At 36.4% G+C, this 17,097-nt stretch overlaps 2 protein-coding genes across 3 annotated transcripts in view; one reads left to right on the plus strand and one right to left on the minus strand.

Annotated features, from left to right (window-relative positions):
• LOC140059581 (lysine-specific demethylase 5A-like) overlaps positions 1-7,299 on the plus strand; it is a 28,972-nt gene extending 21,673 nt beyond the window's left edge. The window contains exons 23-27 of the mRNA XM_072105541.1: positions 368-694; positions 1,038-2,078; positions 2,726-2,987; positions 3,230-3,415; positions 4,797-7,299. Of these exons, the coding sequence (XP_071961642.1) occupies positions 368-694; positions 1,038-2,078; positions 2,726-2,987; positions 3,230-3,415; positions 4,797-6,043 (3,063 nt within the window). The 3' untranslated portion in view covers positions 6,044-7,299. The remainder of the gene's footprint in view (positions 1-367; positions 695-1,037; positions 2,079-2,725; positions 2,988-3,229; positions 3,416-4,796) is intronic.
• Positions 7,300-10,245: 2,946 nt separating this feature from the next.
• Positions 10,246-17,097, minus strand: part of LOC140059002 (uncharacterized) — a 28,524-nt gene continuing 21,672 nt past the window's right edge. For both annotated transcript variants that reach the window (XM_072104810.1, XM_072104809.1), the window contains exons 11-12: positions 16,696-16,894; positions 10,246-13,034 (exon numbers count right to left, since the gene is read on the minus strand). In XM_072104810.1, coding sequence (XP_071960911.1) covers positions 12,715-13,034; positions 16,696-16,894 — 519 coding nt within the window. In that variant the 3' untranslated portion in view covers positions 10,246-12,714. The remainder of the gene's footprint in view (positions 13,035-16,695; positions 16,895-17,097) is intronic.

Genomic DNA, 17,097 nt, shown 5'->3' on the forward strand with positions numbered 1-17,097 from the left:
TATGTCCACACTTAAACTGACTGTAACTAGTTGTAATGTGTGCATTAGTTATAAGAAGCAGTATGCGAGAGCACTTTATGTCCACACTTAAACTGACTGTAACTAGTTGTAATGTGTGCATTAGTTATAAGAAGCAGTATGCGAGAGTGCTTTATGTCCACACTTTTATGGAAACATTGGGTTGATCTGTACTGATCTCAGTTACCCTTACTGCACGCGTGACACGATTTAAAAGTTTTCAGTTGTGCTCAGTTACTTTCAGTTCTGAAAAAAATATAACATGGGCAACTTAAAGAAACCAAGTTTTTAAAATGACCTTTTTAAATTGTGATTTCCACTGTTGATATTTGGTTAAATCTTTTAACAGAATGGTGAACACTTTCCATATGTTGATGTTCTGGAAAGTATGGTATTAAAAGGCCGTCCAATTCCTGTACGCCTCGAGCAAATGCCGCAAGTTGAATCACAGGTGTCTTCAGCAAGAGCATGGAAAGAAAGAACTTCGAGAACGTTCCTGAAAAAGAACTCTTCGTATGGTTTGTTGGAGGTTCTGATGCCAAGAACTGACATTGGTAATCTGCAGTCTAACAAGAGCCGCAAGAAGAAACTTAAAGAGATGGAGAAGCAAAGAGAAACGGAAAGAGATTCCATTGTTGAAGGAAAGTCAGAAGAAAGTCGAGATCCTGCTGTATTTGTAAGTTACATTAACCTGCCATATTTTTATTTATTATTAACCAATTGAGAGCTTTTGATTTGCATTGACCTATGACCTAGAAACTAGCTATCATTTCACGATTGATTGTGGTTTGCTTTCTCCCTCTATTCCTGGATGAATCCCAAGTCCAGGTTAAAACACAGTATGTGTATGTTTTGGGTTATTACAATTGTGAACCTCACCAAATTATACCAATATAAAATATATATATATATATTTATTACCGTTACCGCTTGTCTGTGTAAATTGGCCGTAAGTAAAATTTTAACCCAGCATATTGTATTCAATACTTAAAATGGATGTCTATTTTTTTCTGAAATAGGTTGCGCAATATAAAGAAGAGGAAGCAAAAGAACTTGATGCAATGAGGAACCTAAGAGATAAGAACCTTCGCAAACAACAACTGGAAGAGGAAAATAAAGAACAGGGAAAATATTGCATTTGTAGGAAAGGAGTCGCTGGTTTTATGTTGCAATGTGAACTGTGTAAAGACTGGTTTCATAGCACTTGTGTTCCAATGCCTAAGAATAATGCTAACAAAGCTAAGGTGGTAACAGCTGGTAACGCAAATGTGTTATCAGCAAGAGATATGAAGTTTCTCTGCCCTCTTTGCCACAGATCTCGCCGGCCTAGACTTGAGATGATTCTATCGTTACTTGTATCACTACAGAAATTACCAGTTAGGATGCCAGATGGCGAGGCACTGCAGTGTCTGACAGAAAGAGCTATGAGTTGGCAGGACAGAGCACGACAGGCTCTTGCAACTGATGAACTTGCAGCAGCTCTTGCAAAGCTTTCAGTCCATAAGCAGAAAATGGATGAACAGGCTGCAAAAGAAAAAACTGATAGAATTATTTCAGAAGAAATTCAAAAGGCTTCTAACAATCAGGAGCTCCAAGAGCACAGTCAGAATATAAATCCAAATGCATTTAATCGAGAGAACGCAAGTGACATTCATAAAACATCGATTCTACATGGCATGCCACCTGTTCCAACAAAACTAGATGTAACTGATAATGACTCTAAAGATGGAGAAGTTCTAACAACTTTAAATGATAGTTCTTCTGATGATCCATCACATTCTACTGTTGTCCAGGAATCTGAGCACACATATAGTGCTGCTTCAAAAAGTACCCCACAGTTGGTGCCCCCTAAGAAGCACCCACGCAAGTCACCTCATGTTCAGAGACCTACAGATACACCATTTCTTGAGCTGTCTGAGATGACCAGGGCACGTTTGGAAGAACTTAAAATGGAAGGAGAACTTTTAGAGGTGTCACTTGATGAAACACAACATATCTGGAGGATTCTTCAAGCGAGTCAACAGACGAGAGAAGAACGCATAATTGAACATTTTGTAGAGGTAAACATTCAAGATTAGTTACTACCTGTGATATAGTGACATTACTAAATTTGCCAACACTACGAACACCAACATAAAACTACAAATTCTAATATAATATTACAGGCACTACAAACACCAACATAAACACACTATACAACACCCAACATAAACACACTATACAACACCCAACATAAACACACTATACAACACCCAACATAAACACACTATACAACACCCAACATAAACACACTATACAACACCCAACATAAACACACTATACAACACCCAACATAAACACACTATACAACACCCAACATAAACACACTATACAACACCCAACATAAACACACTATGTAACACCCAACATAAACACACTATACAACACACAACATAAACACACTATACAACACCCAACATAAACACACTATGTAACACCCAACATAAACACACTATACAACACCCAACATAAACACACTATACAACACCCAACATAAACACACTATGTAACACCCAACATAAACACACTATGTAACACCCAACATAAACACACTATACAACACCCAACATAAACACACTATACACCAATGTATACACTGCTAACACCAAAACTGCAATTATAGTATTCATTTTTTAAATACGTTTTATTTTCTGTCCTTTTTATTTAGCAAATTCCTGAAGACTTCTTTGATAAACAACCTAGGATTAAACAAGAACTAATGAAAGACAAAAAGAAGTTTAAGAAAAGGAAGAAAGATGGAGAAGAAGTCAGCGATGATGATCATGAGAATATCAAACCAGAGAAAAAGAAGAAAAAGAAAAACAAGGATAAAGATAAAGAAAAGAAAAAGGAAGAAATTAAAGATGGAATAAATAAGGAAATAAAGGATGGTAAAGAAAAGAAGAAAAAAATTAAGAAGAAAAATAAAGGTTAGCAAATTACGTTGATTCCTTTTTATCTTAATTGTCAATTAAGTGATTTCCTTTCAATTTGAAAGTGATATGACATCATCATGTTGATATATGGGCACATCACATTTTTGTTGTCCACATAAAGTTTGATAGTGTAGACAAAGCTTAAAAAAGTTGTAAAAAGACAGTAATGAACCTTGTTTAAACAACACAAGTCGCATGTATGTACCTACTAAGTAATTCATTATATTATTTTACAGACAAAGATGGTACGAAGATCAAGAACCGAACTGACAAGGATAAAGACCAGGTAATTGTTGTCGATGGGGACGATGATGACGAGGATGAAATCTGTTCTGCTAAATACTGCATACGACCTCTGGGTGATGATATCAACTGGATTCAATGCGACAAGTGTGAACAATGGTATCATCTACTTTGCATAGGTAAGCTAACTTTGTTGTACTATATAAATTGAGTGTATAGTTATGTCTACACTATCAAACTTTACAGTACAGCTATTAATTACTGCTTCGTTCCCACATGTAACCCTTTGTAGCGTGGAACATTGTTTTTAGTTTGCGAAACCCACGAAGTATTGTCTTTTGATCACGCTCCCTCAAAAGGTGTTTGTTATCGCCATCCCACGTGCTCCCACGAGTTACCGCAGGAAGGTATTGTTTTTGGATCGCAATGGAAGGGTGTTAAATATACACTATCGTTACCAGCTATCAAAAGAGAACAAGGCTATTATAATAACCCACCTTGGATTGATGAAATCTACCCTACATTTACGCCCGAGTAGCCTTGGCCCTTGGCTAGGCACAGAGCCTAGAGATTGTTAATATTCAGTATTAATAAAAATGCATCGTTTTCATTTCATCGTATGGAAGTTTCTCTAGAAAACTTGATTTATACCAATAAGAACGAATCGGCCAACCATGCTAAAATAATACATGCGTTGAATAGAATCCATTAACCCATGACCCACATCACAGAGTGCACACACATGATCCACCAAATTTCATTCTCACGTGTTAAAAACAACGCAAATCAAACATGTTGATACTTGTCTGGCGATACAAATTGGATGAAAAAAAGTTGGCCCACTTCACTGAGGTTCACCGGCCGCATAGCGGGAAAATGTATATTGTTTTATGTCGTCAAATTTAATTTTATTAATTCACAATGTGGCCGTATAATAATTTTATTGCGTATTTCATAGGTTTTATTTACGGTAGGCCTACTATCTAGTACTACTGCATTCTAGATAGGTACTCTGTACGAACTCAAACATTAATGGCTGTGGGCCTAGATAGCCAGGCTAAATAAAAATATCTGGCGTAACTGCTGTATTTTTCAATCATTGTTTCCTTGATTCATTGATAACAATGTTGTTTATAATACATTACAATAGATGCGTGGCAAAACAATGCCTCTCTTATGATCGCAAAAACAATGCAGTTCGTAGTATCGCGATAAAAAACAAACGCTCGTAGCACGAAGTATCCATTAAGCTAGAACATGGGTTACAGTATGTTGCAGTAATTTTAAGCTGTTCTGTATGTGATGTGCCCATATATGGACATGATGATGTCATATCACTGCCATATTTGGGCACATCACACTTTTTTTGTCAAAGTAGTTTGATAGTGTAGACAGAGATTTACAATGCATTTTATACGTATAAGCGCTTGCTGTCAAATTATGAGATATATACAGTATATAGATATATAAAATATCCATAAGCATAAAAAGAACAATGTTGAAAACATCAGTGTAAAAAGTTTATTAAAAAATAATTATTTAAAAAAATCTTTGTTGCAGGAATGAAAGAGGAGCCTCCTGATGATGAAGAATATGCTTGTGTTAAATGTGTCAGAAAGCAGAACAAGAGTTTCCGCAAAAGCATCAGCGTCTCTTCATCAACATCACCAAGAGCTCCTTCTCCAGTTACATCCGTCAAACTTGAGAAAGACCCCAGTGATAATGATGACGAAGAAGATGATCATTTACATATTGATACAGGTGTAATTGGCACTGCACTTGAAGTCGATGAGTTTGTTTCAGTTGTTTCAACCCCAGCTGAGAATTCTCCCGTGTCACAATTAGTTGCTGAGGAACAGGTAGAAGTCACAATGGAAGTGGATGGAGCGGATACAAGTTCTTCAAGTGATAGTGATGATGACATGAACAATAGTAGCAATGACATACCAAAGGAAGTGAACAATGAGCAGAATATTCAGATTGACAATGGTGGAGAACTAATAACAAAGAGCATTCAGGAGATTGAAATTGATTATTCACAAACTGAATCAGAATTAACTGAGAAACCAGTGCAAGTTGAGATTGCCACATCATCTACAGCAACAGATTACCCTTCCAAATATGGAGACAAAGAACATGACAATCATTCAAAAGCGGTAGAAGAGCGTGTTACTGGTTCTGATCCTGTGGTAGAACTGGCAACCTCTAATTCTCTGTCCGAAATTGTTGATCTACAAACTGAAATTAAAAACAATGTTTCTAATAATCTTGTGCAGGAAGAATCAACAGAAAGAGAAGAGCAAATGCTGCCGGAGGACGTAGTCGGCAGCTGTATTCCAGAAGAAAATACTACTGTAGCGATTACAAGCACAGAAGTGGAGAGTACTGACAAAGAATTGGAATGTACAAGCGCGGAAGTAGAGAGTACTGACAAAGAATTGGAATGTACAAGCGCGGAAGTAGAGAGTACTGACAAAGAATTGGAATGTACAAGCGCAGAAGTGGAGAGTACTTGCAAAGAAACAGACCGTACAAACTATGAGATTATGGAAGTGGCGAGTACTGACAAAGAAGTGGAGAGTACAAATAATGAGATTAAGTGTACAATCAAGGAAGTGGTGAGTTCAGAAAAAGAAATGGAATGTACAAGTACAGAAGTGCAGAGTACCGACAAAGAATTGGAGAGCATGGAAGTGGAGAATACCTACCAAGAAATGGAATGTATAAATAATGATTTAAAAATTACAATACTACAAAGCTCGTCAGAGACAATAACAAGTTCAGAAATTGTAAATGAACTTGGATAAATATTGAGATGTCCAAAAATGGCATTTAGGTTAGCAAGCGGTAGCCTGATTTTGATACCAAACTGCAATGAGTTGTGTAAAGTTTAATACAGCACGATAGAAGAAGTGTAATTAAAATACATATATGGTTAATTTAGGTCTGTTGAAACTAACAATCTGTAAATGCTAGTGATTTAAGAGAAAATTACACTAGGGTTATATTGATTCAACCCACTTTTACTTTGATTCAACTGACGTATATAAAAAGGTCTTATTTTATATGATTACTATTGATTATTAGATTTAAACATTGTTAAAGTTGTCTTTATATTATACCCGATTCACACGTACATAAATCTAAAAATGTATCAAATTGTTATCTTGGTATGAAAGCATGGAACGCGGAGGTCTGTGCGCCTATTTTTAAGTTATTTAAGTTTTAGCACTGCATTTACACTACATATGTGAATCGGGTGTTATTACTACACTTGTTATTTCCCAGTACACTATTACCTATTGTGGTTTTCACCTGTTTGCTTACCGTTGGATTGTTGTAAAGAAGGTTTTTTTTTATTTGAGTGAGTTTACAATTTGCGACAACTCAGATCTCTGACGTCATGTTGGTGTATGGTCGTCGTTGAACGTCAAGACAACTTTGAACAAATGACATAAATAATTTACATACTGTTAGGTCATAGGTTGAATTCCTGTTATGGTAAATTGATCAACTCAACAGAAACCAATATATAAGAAAATTAATAAGTTATTAGTTATTTGAGATGAAATTTTTGTTTGTTTGAAGGAAATATAGACGCATTTGTTTCAAGTTATGATTTTTTGAGGAATAAATAATTAATATAGTTGGAGTTTAATTTAAATTTTCTCACCTATATGTAAATATACAAGTAATCTCAATTGCCATTGGTTGGTGGCAACGTTAATTAACAAATGTTTATTCTGTACCTTGAGTTATTTACAATTTACCACTAAAATGCTATTTGCTTATTATGTTACCACAGATTTAAGATTTAAAACAAGGGCGCCACTGTAGTTTTTATACATCATCCCAAAACTAAAATAATTGTTTATACTATGATTTAGAATAAGTAAACAAGCTGACCTATTTCACCGCAACTAGTTAATAATATGTCATATTAATTGGCTATCAATTTATCAGATAAGAGTAAGCAATAGATTTCTTTATTTGTTTCTTAAACTGTGTTCATGGAATAGAAATGTAAAACCATGTACGTGATTAAATATAAAAAGATAGTGATTTTAAATTTTGTTGTTACAGTGTCTTTTTTTTAATAGTTTATATGTTAACTTGCGTGGCGCAACGGATAGTCCCATAGTCTAAAGGGTTGCTGGTTCGAACCCCAGTATTTTTGTATTTTTAATTGAATTCAATTCAATATAATAAAAATGTACATGGTTGGATTCGAACCCTTTCTAAACCGGCAAAGGTTTAGATCCAAGTGCAGTGGTCTTCTTGGGATTTCGATGGATCGCCTCAAGTTTTAAGATACTTTATACATTGTAATTGACTCAATTTATATATAAATTTATATGTACCTGGTTGGACTCGAACCCCTTCTAAACGGGCAAAGGTTTAGATCCAAGTGCAGTGGTCTTAACCACCTGCGCCACTTCGCTTGACTTCATCCGGTAGCTCACGTCCAATATCAGGTAGCTCACGTCCAATATCAGGTAGCTCACGTCCAATATCAGGTAGCTCACGTCCAATATCAGGTAGCGCACGTCCAATATGAGGTAGCGCACGTCCAATATCAGGTAGCGCACGTCCAATATCAGGTAGCGCACGTCCAATATCAGGTAGCGCACGTCCAATATCAGGTAGCTCACGTCCAATATCAGGTAGCTCACGTCCAATATCAGGTAGCTCACGTCCAATATCAGGTAGCGCACGTCCAATATCAGGTAGCTCACGTCCAATATCAGGTAGCGCACGTCCAATATCGGGTAGCTCACGTCCAATATCAGGTAGCTCACGTCCAATATCGGGTAGCGCACGTCCAATATCGGGTAGCGCACGTCCAATATCAGGTAGCTCACGTCCAATATCAGGTAGCGCACGTCCAATATCAGGTAGCGCACGTCCAATATCAGGTAACTCACGTCCAATTTCAGGTAGCTCACGTCCAATATCAGGTAGCGCACGTCCAATATCAGGTATCGCACGTCCAATATCAGGTAGCTCACGTCCAATATCAGGTAGCGCACGTCCAATATCAGGTAGCGCACGTCCAATATCAGGTAGCGCACGTCCAATATCAGGTAGCTCACGTCCAATATCAGGTAGCTCACGTCCAATATCAGGTAGCTCACGTCCAATATCAGGTAGCGCACGTCCAATATCAGGTAGCGCACGTCCAATATCAGGTAGCGCACGTCCAATATCAGGTAGCGCACGTCCAATATCAGGTAGCGCACGTCCAATATCAGGTAGCTCACGTCCAATATCAGGTAGCTCACGTCCAATTTCAGGTAGCTCACGTCCAATATCAGGTAGCTCACGTCCAATATCAGGTAGCGCACGTCCAATATCAGGTAGCTCACGTCCAATATCAGGTAGCGCACGTCCAATATCAGGTAGCGCACGTCCAATATCAGGTAGCGCACGTCCAATATCAGGTAGCTCACGTCCAATATCAGGTAGCTCACGTCCAATATCAGGTAGCGCACGTCCAATATCAGGTAGCTCACGTCCAATATCAGGTAGCTCACGTCCAATATCAGGTAGCTCACCTCCAATATCAGGTAGCGCACGTCCAATATCGGGTAGCGCACGTCCAATATCGGGTAGCTCACGTCCAATATCGGGTAGCTCACGTCCAATATCAGGTAGCGCACGTCCAATATCAGGTAGCGCACGTCCAATATCGGGTAGCTCACGTCCAATATCAGGTAGCTCACGTCCAATATCAGGTAGCGCACGTCCAATATCAGGTAGCGCACGTCCAATATCAGGTAGCTCACGTCCAATATCAGGTAGCGCACGTCCAATATCAGGTAGCGCACGTCCAATATCAGGTAGCTCACGTCCAATATCCAATATCAGGTAGCTCACGTCCAATATCAGGTAGCGCACGTCCAATATCGGGTAGCGCACGTCCAATATCGGGTAGCTCACGTCCAATATCAGGTAGCTCACGTCCAATATCAGGTAGCGCACGTCCAATATCGGGTAGCGCACGTCCAATATCGGGTAGCTCACGTCCAATATCAGGTAGCACACGTCCAATATCGGGTAGCTCACGTCCAATATCGGGTAGCTCACGTCCAATATCAGGTAGCGCACGTCCAATATCGGGTAGCGCACGTCCAATATCGGGTAGCTCACGTCCAATATCGGGTAGCTCACGTCCAATATCAGGTAGCGCACGTCCAATATCAGGTAGCGCACGTCCAATATCAGGTAGCTCACGTCCAATATCGGGTAGCACACGTCCAATATCGGATAGCTCACGTCCAATATCGGGTAGCACACGTCCAATATCGGGTAGCGCACGTCCAATATCAGGTAGCTCACGTCCAATATCAGGTAGCGCACGTCCAATATCAGGTAGCGCACGTCCAATATCAGGTAGCGCACGTCCAATATCAGGTAGCGCACGTCCAATATCAGGTAGCTCACGTCCAATATCAGGTAGCGCACGTCCAATATCAGGTAGCTCACGTCCAATATCAGGTAGCGCACGTCCAATATCAGGTAGCGCATGTCCAATATCAGGTATTTTATTTATATTATTTATTTTATTTATTATTATATTTATATTTGGGTGTTTTTTAAAAAAAAGGACAAATTTCGACCGTATTTGTCGACTCACTGGTTACTATGTTAACAGATGTGGACTAGATTTTACACTTTTCAACTACATGCTTCTCCCGTAGGGTCACGTCAAGTCCGTGCAGCCACTACAAAGCTGATTTTTCACTAGGCGAATCCAATGTTGCGAAGAGAAAAAAATCGCCTACTCTCTTTCCACTACACGCGAGGAACATGAAAGTCGCAGCTATTCGCTCATGTAGTGGAAAGAGAGTAGGCGATTTTTTTCTCTTCAAAAACAAATTCGCCTAGTGGAAAATCGGCTTAAGGCGTTCTCATCTGTCCACCACACAGTGGCTGTGTGTATTCTAGTAGGCTACATGAGGTAAACAAATACAACAGAATGTTCATGTTTATTCATATTTATTTCTAGTATCAAGCTATACAGAAAATCTTTCTCCACTATTGCATACAAAGAGATCAAATTCATTGTTCTTAATAAATAAACAATTCTGGTTTAAACATTTCTATTATAATTAACAATATAAAACAATTATTTTTTTCAATTAATTATGCACATTGGTAATAAGGCAACTGTTTGTATAAGTGTAGCCGTTCAAATGAGAATACCTATAACATTAGAACATAGCTATAATCAAAAGTTTACAAAATTTAAACATCCAGGTCAAAAGTGTGAAGCATATGAAAAACAATTATGTATTATGTATTATTATTATTATTATCAATGTTGGCATAACTAAATTTTATATTATTAACATTAGGAATTGTAAACACCAGAATTCGCCTTTACTTTCTATCCAATTTCAATGGATAGAACTTCAATGTAAACAACAACACTTGAATATTATATACAAAGTGAACATACTCTAATTTTCGGTATAAATATCTCAACCACAATATAACAAAATTAAATTGTGATAATTTCTTTTAACTTTTAAATTTATGTAATTAGATAAATTTTGTACCCAATTAATTAACATCGATTAATTAATGAACTCAATTGTTTCTTCTATTAAACATTTTATATTTCATTATAGATCACATAAATTCTCATTAAATTAATCTCTTACTTCAACCATAAACCTATACAACACTTTATCAATGTCTCAACTACATCAGACATTTTTTAGTATAAAAAATTATAACAAAAGTGGGATCCTTCTGTCGAATTATATTCCAGGACATAAATATAAAAAAAGTGCAAGTAAACTAATACAACTCTTAGTAGTTAACTAGTACATTTAACTGGAAGCTTGTTCAAAGGTCAAATCAGTACATGACCTTTCAAAATATGCGTTGTTCTAATATCGAACAAATGGGACCGGAATATAACTGTTATTGGCTTTTAACACTAATTTCTCTCAATTAAAAAAAAATGAGAAAATTTTTATTAATTGCATATTTCCTCAATGATATATCAACCAACAAAATAAATAAGGTGTATAAAACAGTGCTAGAAAGCAATGTATTAACTTATTGCTCCAGCTTGTGATTACCAGTACCAATTTCCTAATGGCAAACACAATAAATGATGAAATACTAAAACCTAAACCGGTCACACATCTTGCCCCTTCAGGCTAGTGAATGCTCTTGGTATGGGCAAGTGCATTAGCATAGAGAGCTTCTGATTTGCAACAACCGATTGACCTGACATAGGCCTAGAAACCACTTAAACTGTGTCGATTTGCGAAAATCAATTGACCAAAATTGATTGACCGAACATAGCTTGTCCCGGGGTAATCACTCAAATTCTTTGCATGTGCCTATAGATATGTCATTCTTGCATATCAAAAACTCCCTATTTTTAATATTCTTAAACTTTGTATTATTTTGACTGGTTGTTGTACCAGTCAAATGTACATAGTTAGTACATACTTATTTATGATAACAATACAATATGCCCAACAGCAAAAAAGAAAAACACCCTGAGATACAGGTATTATTACTCTTGATTAAAATGTACTAGTAGTACTGGTAATTGATATACTGTTTGTCAGAATCATTTACAAGATTCCGATTGGCTATCGTAAGTTACGTTTTAAAGGGTGTAAACTAGTTTGGAGGAAAATGAATAAAGAGATTGGGATATTTAAGATTGCACTTAAGATATACACACCATTGCATAAAGCCCTGCTGCTTAAAACGACGCCATTGTTTTTCCATCCCTTGAACATAGACCACTCGCGAATCAATTAATGCAATGTTACGCTTTAGGACTTAGATAAATAAATGTTTGAACTGTTATCAGATATTGCAACAAAAATGCGTGGCAATGAAATCGTTGTCAATTATTTGATATCATTTGTGGTTGCGGAAAGTCTTACTTCATGTAAAAACCACAGAAAAATGTTGCAGAGGAAATATTAAATTTTTACGGCCTTGCTGAATTTTATAAAACACTCCAAAATCATAATTTTCTTATGGTCCCAATATTATCTAAAAACCCTTAGCCATAATCACTAGTCGCACTTAAGTGAAATAAGTTAATACATATTTAAGAATTTAATAGGTATAGGATTAAATTTAATTATGTGGTACCGTATAGGATTAAATTTGTAATAAGAATTTTGTTGGCAAGGGAATAATAAATGTTTGGTCTCTTAAAATTTAAAATGTTGGTACAATTAAGTACTATGTTGAATTGCCTACAGGTAGTAACAATCAAAGGCACATTTGTGATGTTTAAAGCCCTCTTCACATGGTAAGACTGTCCACAAGCTCAGTAATTCATGTTCACATTACAAACAAACCTTATTGTAAATTCAATGTGAACTGATGTCCAATATAAATGCAAAACAATTTAAGCTTCAGTTCACACTGAGATACAAACTACTATTTATCAATGTGATCTATCGGGTGATTTCACACTATTTATTTAATACTATTGTTGTTGATGTTCTACTATATTTTGTCCCTGAAGAAAAATTGGTTGCTGGTTGAATGCTAACGTGAGACCTGATGTGCCTTTGCCTTGGACCACTGTAGGTAGAGCTGAATGATTCTGTAGTATTGTGTTATTGATATGAATTGGTTTTCCCTGTTGAGTCGTCGTGATAAGGTTTGCCATGAGTTGATGCGATTGTAAATGTGATGCCGCTTGGCTGAACGTTATTTGCTGGCCTAGCTGCATCGACGCCGGATTTGTTAATGCTTTTCCTAAGCTGGAATTTGTTTTGCTTGTTGGAACAAGTTGCACCTTACCTATAAAACATAAAGAGAATTACATTATAATAATTTTTATTATAAATATTATTTTATTTTAATGTTAAAAAATTAACAATAATCAATGTGAATTGTAACTATACAGTAAAACCCCTATGGACCCTAATTAAAACAAGGCCATATACATGGCTGCAGTCGCGTGCGCTCAAGTTAATGTTTACCGACCAACCGACATAGCAAGCTGTAGACTAAAAATTCTCAATTTTGCGAACCTAAAACAAAAGCGATGACATAATTAAAAACCATTATTTTATACAAACTTTGGTTAAGGTCAAATCAGGTTTTTGTGTGGATTGATAAATCAGCAGAACTGTTTTAAACGACAGAAAACATGCATATCCTTGTCATGTTATCGATTTCAACATAGCGTAATTCGGTATGTATGTACAGTACTTTGTTTTGACTTTTGAGCCGATCTTTCAACTTTGCAAAATATTACAGTAGATATTAACAGCCGTTGTTCAACAGCCTGCGATCGTGGAATAACTCCGTCCACTACAAACATTGTTCGCGTTTGAATAGCACATAACAAAGTTTTCCCGACAACGAAAACTTTTAATTTAATATTACGTTACTAACATACATTAAAACATAAATGTTGAGTTGTTATTAAGAACCGCCTTTTTAAAAATAAATCAACGAATTGTTTTTTTATTTTCTTATGCTTAAATTGAATGCATTTCAATCAATTTTTAATTAACACGTTTTGTATAATGATGTTACAAATGGCAAATGCTAAAATACTGCAAAACTATATCTTTGGATGTGAAAATGATTGAAGAAAAGAAGGGGACCTCAGGTCAATCTGTGGCTCGGCAGTTTAAATTACCGAAATCTACCGTATCGTAGATACGGGCATCAAGAAACAAGATTGAAAGACACTTATTCAGCAGCAGAACTTCCACAACTCTGTTTGAAGGACGCAACAACAATGCGCCAAGGGAGCACCAATATCAGGACATCCGTTACAAGAAGGCATTTATATGGGATAAGTTGAAAGCCAGCAACGGGTGGCTTTCACATTTTAAAATTAGACATGCAATTCGTTCAGTTTCACTACAAGGCAAGATGTGAAATTACAATGGATAATTGAAAGTCTTTACAAGAGATTAACTTTTTAACGCGGAAGAGGTGGCGTATGCCTTAAGACAGCCAAAGATAGGGTTACAGTTCTCGGTTGCACAAACATGAGCGCAACATGTAAACTGCAACTTGCCTTCATTGACAAACCGGCAAGACCAAGGTGTTTTAAACATGACAAGATGGAGGATCTATCATTTTATTATCACAGCTAAAATAATGCGTGGATGGACAAGTTTGTTTTAAAAAAATGCTTCCACGATTCGTTCCACACATAAAAAGGTTATGCTTCAGAAACAATGTCCCATACAAAATTGTGTTGCTACTCGATAATTCACCCGCACACCCTGAAGAGGCGCGGTTAATTTCTACTCTGATGGCAATGTTAAAGAAATTTTTCTGCCACCAAACACAACCAGCTTAATCCAACGGATGGACCAGAAAGTTTTAGAGCCCTTGGACAGGTTAAAGCTAATTGTTCAAAAAGGTCATTATTAATCACAGACTTTTCCAAAATTTCACAACTCTCGCTCCTTTTGTGAATGTAAATTTGAATGTTTAATTCGATTATTGAATACTGTTTATGCCAATCTAATTATTTATCTAGTTCAAAACCATATCCAAAACACTTTGGATGTGTAAACGTTTTTTAAGGATCTGTAAAATTAAAAATATATATTTTTATAACTGTATAGGGCTAGTGTTGCCCGAAAGCTCTGCTAATTTTTCTGGCTGTTTACTTTATCGTTTTGATTTAGCTTTTCGGTTTTTTTTTTTTGTATCTCCATTGAGATCCAGCCACTGATACCAACAGTATTGTCATTTTTTCAGTAATTTGCCTTTGGATGTATATGGTAGAGTGATATATCTTTTTGGTCAACTTCAATCTCTTGGAATAACTGGATTGTACAGAACTAGTACAATTCCCGGACATTTCAAGGACGTTGGATTCAATGTCAAAAGTTTAAAATTTCAAGGACTTTGTACCTTAAATATTAAATTCAACAGAAGAATTAAAACCAATTTTATTATTTAAGGTTGAAGAATTTCGTACTTATGACGTTTGTCAGAAAATTCAAGTACTGTAGCCACTAAAAACATACAGTGAAAAGTGTAGTATTTTAGCAAGTTTACAAATCATTGACTTTACGAATAGGTTGTGATATGTTTAAACAATTGATTTCTAACTTGAATTTAAAGTTCAAATGAATACGTAGAAAAAAAATCGGTAACTATGTAAACTACAGTTAAAAACGCTAAATACTTCATAGCCCCCATATATAAATACGGTCTAAGTACCGTGGCGTTGGCATTTTTGACATACGTTTGAGGGCTACAAACACTTTATGCATGCCAGCCATCTAAACAAAAGGTGGTACGCACTTATCTGGCGGTGTCTCTTTGTACGAATCATTCAACATTCATGGCCCAGCTCATTGTGGTTTACGCGTCCATCTGGGCTGGGCGAAATGCATAGTTAATTTTCAGCAAAAGTCAATCAATCAAACTAAATTTAGAGGTTTACCGACGTGTATGTGTATTGTAGTATCGAGGTGGTACGCTCATACAGCAAAAACTCACAAATTATGTTGACGATAGTTTACGAATATTAAAACATGGTACCGTTGAATACATAGGCGTGGGAATTCGAGTAAACTAAAACAACAACACGCGACAGCAATGTGGGCCTTTGTGGTACCACCAACTTCCTGTCCAGGGTAGTCATGGCGCATGCCGACGCTGGTGGTATTGAACAAAGAGTGCTGTTTCCAAAGTCACCGTACTGACGATATCGTGGTCATTTGATATTATAGGATTGGGTATAGGATTCTGAGATGCTATAAAACAGTTCAACATTACATACCCATTTTGTATGTACCGTATGATTTTGTTTCATCTGGTTTTTAAATGTTTTTATTTTTAGAAATAATTCTTTGCATTGTATCGTATTGTTTGCTTTGCTCGATTTGTTGTTTATCTTTTTCTCTGTTTTGATGAGATATTTAATAATAACGCCAACCGTCCCATGTTGGAGATGTTTTTCTACATACTTTACACTTGCCTCCGTTTTGACGCACATACTGTCAATCCACAAGGAAAAAATAGTATTAATAATATTTGCGGTAATTGATTATACTTATTAGAGATATTAGCGTACCGGAAGTATCTTCATCAAGTTTACGCGTACGAACTCTGAATAAAGTTATATTTGTGACTACAGGCAGTCTGTTCGCCTTTTGTATTGTATGCAAATTCAACTTGGAAAAGCCTTGCGATTTCAAGTTAGTTTTTTTACAATCTAGTTCACGCTTGCCTTTAATTACATTAATACCATACAGTACGTTGTTAATTTTACATTAATAATATCAAATAGGCTCCTAGTATCGATTTGCACACATAATAACATATATGAAGAATACATATTGAAGTTTTCCAATTACGAATGGTGAAAGACCCGTGCCATACCTAATTCAGGGGTTTTACTGTGTATATTGTACGTAATTTGTAAACAGTGCGTTTTGCTGAAAGCTATAAAATAAAAATAAGTATAAATACATACCTGATTGAGAAAGCACCGCGGTAAAATTTGTAGTTTTAGTAGAATCAGCAGCTATTGGTTGCGTTGGTGATGTAGTGCTTGGTTGAACGATGGCTGTCTGTTGTTGAGGACTACTTATTGAAGTTGCTAGGAATGGCTTGATATTGGAGGCGGTTGGAATGATACCATTTGAAGACAACATGTGACAACTTCCAGAACTCTAAATGGGATAAATAAAATGTGATGTTGAATTTCTAAAAGATATTTCACACTTTATAAAATAAACAAATGGTAAACAATAGACAAAAGGGCTTTTATGTTAAATGATCGAAAGCTGTTACTTTGTAAATTACGTCACCAAAGCAACTTGCAAAAAAAATATAAAATAAAGAGCATTCAGTAGAATTCATGTCATAGTTGGGG

This window comes from Antedon mediterranea, chromosome 9 (assembly GCF_964355755.1).
Source record: "Antedon mediterranea chromosome 9, ecAntMedi1.1, whole genome shotgun sequence".
NCBI lineage: Eukaryota > Metazoa > Echinodermata > Crinoidea > Comatulida > Antedonidae > Antedon > Antedon mediterranea.